Genomic DNA, 12013 nt, shown 5'->3' on the forward strand with positions numbered 1-12013 from the left:
TGGACAAGGTTTTTCAGAAACGAAAAAGGGATTCTAAAGACACACCTGCTGACACTATTCTACCAAAAATATTCGAGATAAACTGCTAAAAAAAACACACTTTCCTGCCCGTTTTATGATACCAAATTTTAGCATAATGTAAAAGAAGACCTGCCCTTTCAGAAAATATGAACAACTCAAGTTCGGCTAGGTTGACCCATTTCACTTATTTTCAGTCCTCACGCAAAATCAGTGTGTGCGACTTTATGTTCGTTTTGAGGTGCACGGTCACAAATTGTCAGATAACCAGTAAGTGATGTCCTGTCCAAATCCTAGCTGTCTTACACCAAAAATGAAACCACCACGGCATTTTGTAGATACAAGGTCTTGTCCCCCCAGCAACGATATGCTATTGTGTCCGCTCTCAAATTCAAATCTCCTAAATATTCCCTAGACATCATGCATTACATTTGCAGAATATAAATAGAGGCTTGCACTAAATTCCCAGGGACTACCTTTCTGACGCCCTCATTGATCCAATGTGCCTGTGACAATACATCTCCTCCAAATATGTTATGAGAAACATAAACCAAAATTTCTGAGAATAAAAGGGGATGTCATTAATAGGTTTATTGCAATTACCAGTGGAATCAAGTTCACTGAAAGGTCTGCTAATATCAATGATCAGCATCCTCTAAACACAAACGTTTGATCATGGGTTCAAATTAAGATGGGCAACCACCTTTACCTCCATTCGGATTCCTGGGACCACAAAAAAGGGTTTGACAAACGCAACACCAGTCACGCTAAAGCCAGGACTGCCAAGAAACACAGGCTTGACAGGGTATTTTCAAATCAGTGGTGCTGATCTACAAATGCCAGAATACCTTCATGACAGAATACTGGCTAAATTATTTACTGTTAATGTAAAATTCCACAAAAGAAGGCAGGAAAAACAGACTGATACAATACAAACATCTTACAGTCAACTTTGCATAAGTCGGCAGTTGCATTAGTCAAATTCTGCCAAAGCAAATTCTCAGACCAAAATATGCAGACATTATGCATTGTTTATATCATGCGAGGAAAATATTGCCCGAGTTACAGTTTATTCTCCAGTCTAAATAGATTGGACTTATGCAGAGTTGACTGTGCATTTCTAACTGTACAAAAGAGGGAAAAGGGGGAGGGGTGGGACCTATGCTATTTCTTTCCCTCTATCATGATAATGTGATATCCAAACTTTGTCTTCACAGGTGGGTCAGTATAGATTGGCCTGTCCATTGTGCTTGGTTGAAGATTGAATGCTGCATCTTGAAAGGGTCCCACCATGGATCCACGGGTCATCCAGCCAAGGTCACCCTATTATGAAAAGAAGTAGACCAAGTTAAAGGGGGAATTCGAGGCCAGTTACAAGTTTACTAGTAGTCTGAAAAAGAAAGATTTTATGTACAAACTATACAGTAAGTTTGTGAGGCAATGACATCATTAACTCACTATTGCATATTCATATTGAATGTTCAAGTACATAAACTGTTTTGTAAGTTTTGCTTGTTTTCATGAAAACGGTTATGGACTTGAACCGTTTTCATGAAAACAAGCAAAACTTTACAATTTCATGCCTTTCGTAATTTTTATCCAATTTTGATCAAATTTTCACTGTCATGCTTGTAAAAATTAACTCTTTCTTTTCAGACTAACTTTTGGTTGGTCTGGAGTTCCCCTTTTAAGTTGAATTCATTGTCATTATTAAAGAAAAAACAAACAAACAAACAAAGAATCTCTCTAGGTGAATATTTGGGATAGCAAATGCCTGCTAAAAGTCTTCAATGTCGACTCAGGTTGGATCACTTGAAAACTAATGAATGACTAATACTTATAGAGTGATGATGAAATTCATCCAATAAGAGTTTCTCATTGTGGGTCTTGTTGTGTCATAAGTTATGAACATCTGTGCATCATGTAAACAAGTACTGTATAAGCTGTTATTTTTGCGGGGGTTTAATTTTCGCGAATTTCGTGAATCACAGTTGGATCGCGAATTTAACAACACGCGAAAATGTGCATTAACATAAAGCGTCGGCGAAAATGTGCATTAACATAAAGCGTCGGCGTCAATTCGCGAAAACAACATCTCGCGAAAATGTCTATGGCCTAGTCATTTGCGAAAATATCTGTACACAAAAATAACAGCGTATACAGTATCAACTAACCATGTATTTTGATGTGATGCCAAGATAATTTGACTCAACATAATTTGTGGTTGAATGCAACTAAAAAACAAATATATGAATGATTTAAAAAAATGAATTTGAATACAGTAGACTCCCATTATAACGAAGTCCTCGGACCCGGCAATTTTCTTTTTGTTTATCGAAATTTCATTATAACTGAACCAATAAACAACAAAAAACATAGAGCGGATAATGTTGCGGTCTGAAGTTTTACTTCATTGTAACCGGAATTTTGTTATAACCATGTTCGTTACAACGAGAGTGCACGGTAATACATGCAGTACCCCCTGCATGCTGTAAGGATTACAACCAGCACTTTTACTGGCTGTCGAGCAGAAGCTCATTTAATCAGTGGTCTAGTGGATCAGACCCCGGTCCAAATATGGTCGTAGGTTCGAATCCTGCTCGAGTATGTATACCCATGATTTATTTTGTCATGGCTACAACTAAAAAGACTGATCAATTCAGTGCTTATTAATGTTGATATAGGGCAATTTGTCAATCAGTTGCAATAAAAATTAAAAAAAAATCACTTACATTCTTAAAAGCTGGTAGTAAAAATATTAACATTGAGTGATGAAAACAAAACCACTAGTGTCTTCCTAAAGCATAGCAAGGAGGAAGAGAACAATTCCAGATCATTTGTCCAGGCACAAAACCATCCTATCCCATTTCAATGAATGAATATATGAATGAATGAATAAATAAATAAATAAATGAATAGAAATGGGGGAAAAAAGGCAAACAAATATAAAGACAATAATTCTACCTCTTCCCCCACCCCATTAGCATATCAAACTTTCCTCCTACACACCTGCTTATTTATCAAGTTTATAAACATTTTTCAATGATACACAAATGTGGGTTTGTTTGTCTTTTCCCAGAACCCAAGTACCCATTCTACCCATGTCTGTAACAGCGGACAGTCCTTACCCCTTGTCGTGCCTTGTCCTCGCTGTATTTCTCTGCTACCGAATTGAACCTCTCTCCTGCCTTAATCTTCTCCATGGCCTCCATAGCTTTGGAATGCTTCTCACACAGTATGTGCCTGACCTGGGGATGATGAGTGAGAAATGTTTCAGAATTCCAAGTACGTTTTCAGTGACCACGTGCCACCTTCTCTCATGTAGAGTGCATGTCAATGAATTAATGATGCATAGCACAAATATATCTATACACAAATGTATATTTGCATTTTGGCAAGTGATATACACCATGAAAACAAACTGTCATCACAATGGGGTGGTCTCTCAACTCTAGAATGTTATCTACAATCTAAGATGGGCAAAACTATGTAATGCTTAGGAAAGCAAAGACTTTAATGAAAGCCACTACAGCGCAGCTCAAATGAAATATGATACTGTAAATCCAGAAACATTTACAGCATGAAACTTGGTTTCATGCACATAAAATTTCTGGTTTTAAAGTACACACATTCTGTAAGTCCTTCAAAGCAGCTGTCTTGGTCATGTGACCATCGCAGCCACATCACCATACTCCTCAGCTAATCTGTTTTAAATAGAAAATCAAAACTTGTTTTTTATGCTCAATCAGATTTTGATTTTTTTTTTCTTAGTTCTTGGGTGGGGTGTAAAAATGCAATGTCCTCAATTTTTGTCTAGCAGAATCCACAAGAATACTGTAAAATTGAAAATTTTCCTGAGACAATTTCTTTTGTGACTGGCCAAGTATGATGAATTTCATGTTTTTAATTCCACAGAATCACAATGTTTTATAGTGTTACATCTTGAAGAAAAATATGCATGTTCTTATTTTTGTGCTAGTTTCTGGTCACACGAAATGTCTGAAAATTTCTACACCACGAAAATTTCCACTTTTGACCCACAGTACTGGGTACTCATGACCTCTTCTGAGATTTTGCATTACTTCAAATTTCTGAGAAAAAAGTTATGAGGCGTGTTAAGCTAATTTGATACCACTGGCACTGTCATGGAATTCAACTTCAACATTTTTGAGCTTTATACACTGCTAATGTTAAGATGATGATCAGTTTCCTCACCATTGTTCATGTTGGTGTCAGATTTTAATCATACAGTTCGACCTCGATTATCCGGCCTCCTTTTATACAGAAATCTCTATTATCCGGACGCATTCACGCAGTGAAGGACTTTCTTTTTTCATCCAAAAATTGAGAAAAAACAGTGACTTTAAACTCAGTTCAAATTTCCACAAAACTCACACAATTTACCTACAATATTCGCGACAGAACTAACATAAATTCACATCACATTATCATCGTAAAAGTAAGCAGTCATGATCTATAAATTCGCCATAATCTAGCATACATTACACCACCGTTGCGGGGTACGCTACCTGCCTAGCTGCCAGTGCACTGGGATGGCAGCTTGGATGGCAGCTATATACATTAACATTGTGTCTCCCATATCCGGCCAATTCGCTTATCCGGATGAGCGCCAGTCCTGACATGGCCGGATAATCGAGGTCGAACGGTATATTCATTTATAACCCGTTTGTTTTTCAGCTACTGTGAAAGTGGATATTTTCGCACTACTAATTTTTCGTGCTCGGCCAGGTAAGAAGAAGAGCTTCGCAGGTTTTCAATTTTACGCGAAATCAAGACATCTACTACTGAAACATATGGCAAGCAAAAATATCTGCGTGCTTTTATTTTCGCGCTAGTTTCTGGATGCGCGAAATGCGTGAAAATTCCAACTTTTACAGTATTTCATTCAGAACCTGTGGGGTGCACTCTCGGACTGTAGTGTAATTGGTCATTCAATCACTAGTATACTAGTGGTGAAACCACAGCATTTAGTGAACCTTATGGATGGATTTTTTGAAGGTGCTTACCTTGACTGCTGTTCCTCCTTTCTTCTGCTTTCCTCCCCCACTTTCATCATCCCCTCCTGTGGCTCCTCCTGCAGAAAGGACATCATGAAAGGACTTGACAAGCTGAGGTGGTGAATAAAACATCTTAGCAAGAGTTCCATTATATGTACCCCCGGTAAATTTGAGAAAAAAAGTATATGTACATGATGTATATAACTTAATGATTCAATTTAGGTGGCTCTAGGGTTAGACTTTATTAAGGTTATGGGTTTAGAGTATAATGTTGATCTCTGTCTGCGTCCTGCTAGGGTAACACAGACCCAAGCCCCGGAGTCCAAGGTTAGTGGGGGGTAGCCCGACCAGACGCCGTGGGCTGTGTATATACTTAGTGGGGGGGGGGGGGGGGGGGGGGGGGGGGGGTTACCCCTGGGCGTTCATTGTACACAGTTATACTGTGGGAGCGCCCTGAGTCAAATGAGTGCTATCTCTGTAAGTTGGAAAAGCAACACAAATTTTCGTGCAATTATAAGTTTCATAATTTACCAGCAAAAGGCTTACTTTTATAATGTATGTACGTTTCTTACCTTATTCATACGATACGTTCACTTGTTAATTTCAACATTATCCCATGTAGTCTTGAAAAGATGTTTTTCTACGATATCACCTCCATATGTAACATGTAGACCTCTACGTCCCGTTCATTCTTTGGCTTTTGATGCAACCTTTGTGTGGCACTTTATGTATTGGCGATATGAATTAAACACATGAGAGTCGCGATGATTTTAGCCTTTGAACCAGGCCCTTTCGCTGCGCGCTGTGTAGTGGAGAGCGAAAGGGTTTGAGTGAAACGCGCCCACACCAGCAGCGAGTGATCGGGCGCCACACAATGTCGTGCAGCAAGAGTGCCTGGCTGGTCAAAAAGGCTACAGTGCTACAGTACCAACTCGCGCAAGCGCAGAGGTTTCAAATCCCGTCTTCGTGAGCAGTTGTCAATCTCAGAGATCCCTGCTGACCGAATCACTTAAAGTCATCGATTTAGACAGAAATGGAATATTAACGGACTATTACGTTCCGCGTATCCTCTTGTCAATAAATTGGAATACATCGGTAAATTTACGTATTGAAATTGACATATTTTTTAGTCTATAAGGTTAAATTTAACTGCAACACTACACCTTTCCAGATCCAAAATCCTACAATGTGCAGCCCCAACGTTACGCGTTGGGGCTGGTCGCAGTTGGGGGGGGGGGGGGGGGGGGATACGGCGACATATGAACTCTTTCCAACATCTTCAATAAATACTTTATCAATGTTCATTGAAATATGATACACATGGTGAAAGAATTCTGAGGCCCCGAACCACACTAGAGGTAGATTTATCAATCTTGCTCTAAACTAGAACCTCAGTACAGTGAACGTCGAACTGAGCGGACGTGTTTTATTTGCGGAGCAAATTTTACTTTTAAATCTTTCAATATCGTGAACATCGTCACGTTTTTATCTATTATATTACCCGAGAAAGGCTCAATAATCATTTGAAGTGCTTTTTATGCGATTTTGGCTGTGATTTTGTGATATTTTAAGGAAGTTCTGAACGGATCTTCAAAGATATCGCCGTGCCGAAAGTACATGTACACACTCCACATACATAGTGTACTCAGTACAGCAGTCTCCACGCCTCATCTTCGCCGGCATAAACCAACCTTGTGATTTTTTGAAGCTGATTTTACTGATTTTACTGGATACATTGACTAAAATTTAATTTTTGTAACCTCGCATGAAGATCCCAACACCAGACGAGTGGATTGTTTATGGAAATTGTTATACAGTCAATGATACACAGCCATTATCTTTTTATCATCGTGTATCACGTTCAACGACGCCGACTGCATAACACACAGTCTTCTGTATGTCACCCTGTCGTCGCCGCCATCTTTGAATAGCCACAGCACATGTTCAGACGACTACGGATGTTCAGACGACTTTGGATGCTCAGACGACTACGGATTGAGCTTTTATCAACTTATGGATGGATATCCTTTTATCCTTTTACTGATTATATGACTTTTCAGAAAATTGTGCAGCATTTTTAACTTGTATCGTTGTTTTAATTATTCGACTGCGATCCCCCTGAGACTGAGTATTACAACTGTTGTTGATTGTCTGCAATAATTTTACCTTGCCTTGTTGAACATCGTGGTATCATGCATCGTGATAGAGTCTCTCGCATCAATCTATTGCCAGCCTTATTCTGCACTCTGTACTTTGTGCTCTTGAATACCAACTCAGAACACAAGCTAGCAACAAGAGCACCACCGCTGAGTACAACTTGCACCTCAAAATCCTTTTCTGGTGCTGGTCCTGTCACAGCAACAGCCAACATTTTTCAGACACCCCCTCTCCCCCGCATTTTATATACGTTGTCTGTCTCCTGCGCAAATAACCCCTTTCCTGGTTCTGGATTAAAATGCAGATTTAAACCCTTCCTTGGATATCCAAAGGGCAGGCTCCCATTGTTACTCCTAGCCAATATTCTTGCATGGGATGTAAACTTAAACCCTGGCCCTGTGAAATACCCGTGTGGTGTATGTACCAAAGCATGCAAGTGGAAGCAAGATTGTATTGCATGCGATAACTGTGACACTTGGCTTCATAAGGAATGTATACAAATGAGCTCCCAGATTTTCCAAATCCTAGGCAATTCTTCTTATTCTTGGATATGGATATGCGATAATTGTGGCCTCCCAAATTTCGGCTCGTCATTATTTGATACACAAATTCTTGAAGATGAAAACTCCTTTGCCTGCCTGTCTGACTTGTCGTCCAGTTCTCCCATGTCAACCAACAATACCAACATAGGCACTCCAGTTGCATCCTCCTCCCCGAAGTATCGACCAAAAAAGGACAACAAGAAACAAGAGAAACAATCGATTAAGTTTCTAAATATCAACTTTCAGAGTATCAAAAATAAAGTGGCAACACTACAAGCCCTGATTGAAAAAGAACATCCTGACGTAATATTTGGAACAGAGACATGGCTTGATGACTCTGTCTTCTCTCATGAAATTTTTTCAACTGAATACCAAGTTTACAGAAAAGACAGAGGCACACTAGGTGGTGGAGTCCTGCTGGCCATTAAATCTGAACTGATTGCATGTGAAGAACCACACCTTACAGCACAGTGTGAATCGGTTTGGGCGAGCATACACACGAAGGGACACCAAACTATGTACCTGGGTGTGTTTTACAGACCTGATACAGGTTGTAAAACAAAAGACATGGACTGTATTGATCAACTTGATTCAATCCTGAGCAAAATTCCTCGCAACGGTCACATCTGGTTATGTGGTGACCTAAATCTTCCAGACATTAACTGGTCCAACAACACCTTTTTACCTGGAGGCAAATGTCCCTCGGTCAGCAGAAAGCTCCTGGACATGGCCCTTGACTATAACCTAACTCAAGTTGTTACGTCCCCTACTAGAGATGGAAATGTTCTTGATTTAGTATTCACAAACACTCCCTCCTTCATTCAAGACGTTACTATAATACCTGGCTTGAGTGACCACGACGCCGTCCTCACTGATATCGCGTTGTCTAGACAAAAAGTGAAATGCCCACGTCGAAAGGTATACCTGTACAAAAAGGGTAACTTTGATAAAATTAACGAAGATATTAGATTATTTGGTGAATCTCTCACAGAAGATGTCATCAAACAATCCAGTGTGAATGAATTATGGTGTTGTTTCAAAGACACAATTTCTTCTTCAATAGAGAAACATATACCCACTGGTCTATCTAGGAAATGTTCTCAGGCACCATGGATTCATCGTTCCCACATCAGAGGGATTAGACGCAAACAACATTTGTACAACAAAGCTAAAAAGTTCCAGACTACTGCTACTAACACAGAATTTACGAAATATCGCCGTGAATTAGATAGGAGTATTCGCAAATCCAGGTCTCAGTTCCTGTCAGACATCGGGCATAGTTTAGAACTTGGAAATGTAAAACCTTTCTGGCGTTACATCAAGAACTCTCGACAAAACTTTTCAGGTATCGCACCCTTAAAAACGGTAAACGGATTTGCAACAACAGCCTTAGAGAAAGCTTCGTTACTCAACAAGCACTTCCAGTCTATCTTCACAAAGGAAGACACCATGAATGCTCCTCCAATATCCACAAATAGTGGAGACTCTCCAGCTATGGCACCTATCACAGTCACTGTAGAAGGAGTTGAAAAGCTCTTGAAAAACTTGGACCCCCAGAAATCTCCAGGCCCAGACGGAATCTCAGCTAGGGTTTTGAAAGAATGTGCATCCAGTGTAGCACCTGTCCTAACAACAATTTTCCAGAAATCCCTTTCTACCGGAGATGTCCCAGAAGACTGGCTCCAAGCCAACATTACGCCCTTGTATAAAAAGGGAAATCATTCAGATGTCAGTAATTATCGTCCCATTTCGTTAACCTCAATAACGTGCAAGGTTCTTGAACACATTATACACACGAACATCATGTCCTTCATCGAATACCATGGCATCTTGAACGAAAACCAACACGGTTTTCGGAAGAAGCATTCCTGCGAGACACAGTTGGCTCTTCTTATTGATGACCTCACCAAAATTTTAGACAACAAAGGACAAGTAGACTTAATAATTATGGATTTCAGCAAAGCATTTGACTTAGTTCTCCATGAACGACTCCTCTACAAGCTCCACAACATTGGAATTCGGGGTGCCCTCTTGACATGGATCAGAAATTTCCTCACAAAACGAACCCAACAAGTAATAATCGAAGGTGTCGCATCTACGTCAGTACCAGTTCTGTCCGGAGTTCCACAGGGTACCGTTCTCGGACCGCTCTTTTTTCTTCTCTATATAAATGACATCTCTAATGACTCTTCTTCAACAATTCGATTATTAGCAGACGACTGTATTATGTACAAGGAGATCCACACTACACAAGATAGTCAGGCCCTTCAAACAGATCTTGATCGTCTGAGAACGTGGGAACAACAATGGCAGATGAGATTCAACAAAACAAAATGCTTCGTTATGCACATTTCACATAAAAAGAACCTAATTAAGGCAACTTATTATATTGGAGAAACCATCTTGGAGGCTGTTACAGATCACACTTACTTAGGGATCCAATTAAACAATAAATTGAACTGGGCAAATCACATTCGAGGTGTATCTTCAAAAGGAAACCAAATCCTTGGCCTCCTGAGAAGAAATCTCTTCAGTTGCTCGTCAAAAGTCAAATCCATCGCCTACAAAACCCTCGTACGACCCAGACTAGAGTACTGCGCATCAGTTTGGGACCCATACCAGAAAGAATATATAACTCAACTGGAAGCCATTCAACGACGATCTGCCAGATTTGTCCTCAACATCCACCAAAGAACCTCCAGTGTCACTGACATGCTTGAACGCCTTGAGTGGAAACCACTTGAACATCGTAGGGCTGCCCTTAGACTGACATTACTCTATAAATCGATCTACAATTTTAATGCTCTGGATACGTCTCATCTACAATCAAGTCCACTGGAAAACAGCAGGACGACAAGGCAACAACAGTCTATTTTCTTCAGAAAGTTAAAAACATCAAAAGATTGTTATAAGTATTCCTTATTCCCGAGAACCTGTGCTGAATGGAATCTCCTTCCACCTGATATCAGAGAAGCTCCCAGTCTAAACTCATTCAAACGGAAGTTATATTCATTTGACTTGGGGAAAATTATCCAAAAAGCACATTACAAAATATAAACGCTCCGCTCACTCGACCACGCCTGCACGTTTATATCCCTGATGTGGAGTTTGTGCAGTATCTCACCAGATCCAGATCCAGATAGTGACTGATGAAGTCGGGTGCAGGATGCAATATGAGGCCATCCATGAAGGATGAAGGCTACCAAGTCACTATCACTGCGACCAGCTCCACTCCCACAGTGTGTAATTTACAAGGAGCGCCCCGGGGTTATCAAGTCACCAACACCAATATGAACACTTGGGACTGTACGAAAACCACCCGTGATAACCCTTAGTTTCTACTAGCCTTTTACTGAAAGTCTGGATCTTCTGAATAATACTATTTATATCACAATCATGACGCATTGGCTCACCTTTTCCTTTCGACTTTCCTCCCTTGGCCGCCCCTCCACCACCTTTATTTTTGGGCATTTTTTAGGTTTTGCGCTAGAGTCTGTAGACCTGACACACTACTAATAGGAGGTCTACTTGCACTCGCTGCTTAGTAATCGATTCTCCAATTTCTCCTATCTAATCCTTGCAGCTAGCTTGAGCAAGATTTATGTGATCGATACCTCACTTGTGAAACCTGTTACTCTCAGCTTGCAGAGTTATGGAGTAACCTTCCAATCGCAGGGGGGTTTGATCAGTATCATTCAATTCAATTCAGTTTCTATTCAATTTCAATTTATTTTCATATTTCTTGATGAAAAATACATCAAATATAACAAAATTAAATAATACATGATATCCAGCCACCGTTGCAAAATGAAATGATAGGCCTATCTACAATCAGGGCTCGACACCTAACGGTGGACCGGGGCCACCAAAAATGAAAGTCGGGCCACCAAATTTCAAAAAAGGGCAAATTTGGTGACCCGCCTCGGGCCACTAAATTTTTTTGAAAAGTATGTCAATAAATTCGTAACTTCTTGCGCCGGAAATTAGCAGTTAGATTTGTTTAAAGGATGGATGAAAAGGACTGAATGAATGCCTGAGAGTGAGTGTTGCAAGTTTGTTGAAGTTTATTTATGAGTAGATATGTCCAACTTCTAATTCTTACTATCATTTATAAATCTTAAATATTTGACTCATTTTAAAAAAAAGACTTTCAATGCTTTTTATTGGGTTTTTTTTCGGGACACCAAATTTTTCTCTTGGGCCACCAAAAATTTGAAATTTAGGATGTTGGTGGCCCCATCGGGCCACCAAACAAAAAAGTTAGTGTCGAGCCATGCC

General features: G+C 40.0%; 1 protein-coding gene across 1 annotated transcript; it reads right to left on the reverse strand.

The window, feature by feature from the left end:
- Positions 1–271: 271 nt before the first annotated feature.
- On the reverse strand, positions 272–11250 carry LOC139716745 (peptidyl-prolyl cis-trans isomerase NIMA-interacting 4-like). Its single transcript, XM_071628279.1, has 4 exons — positions 11149–11250; positions 5046–5113; positions 3147–3266; positions 272–1341 (listed from the first exon to the last, which is right to left on the reverse strand). The coding sequence occupies exons 1-4, from the start codon at positions 11204–11206 to the stop codon at positions 1183–1185; spliced, it is 405 nt and encodes a 134-aa protein (XP_071484380.1). The 5' UTR covers positions 11207–11250; the 3' UTR covers positions 272–1182.
- Between the last annotated feature and the right edge of the window lie 763 nt (positions 11251–12013).

Source organism: Diadema antillarum, unplaced genomic scaffold, assembly GCF_040938485.1.
Source record: "Diadema antillarum isolate AM-2024a unplaced genomic scaffold, OU_Dant_1.0 scf00000069, whole genome shotgun sequence".
Classification (NCBI taxonomy): Eukaryota; Metazoa; Echinodermata; class Echinoidea; order Diadematoida; family Diadematidae; genus Diadema; species Diadema antillarum.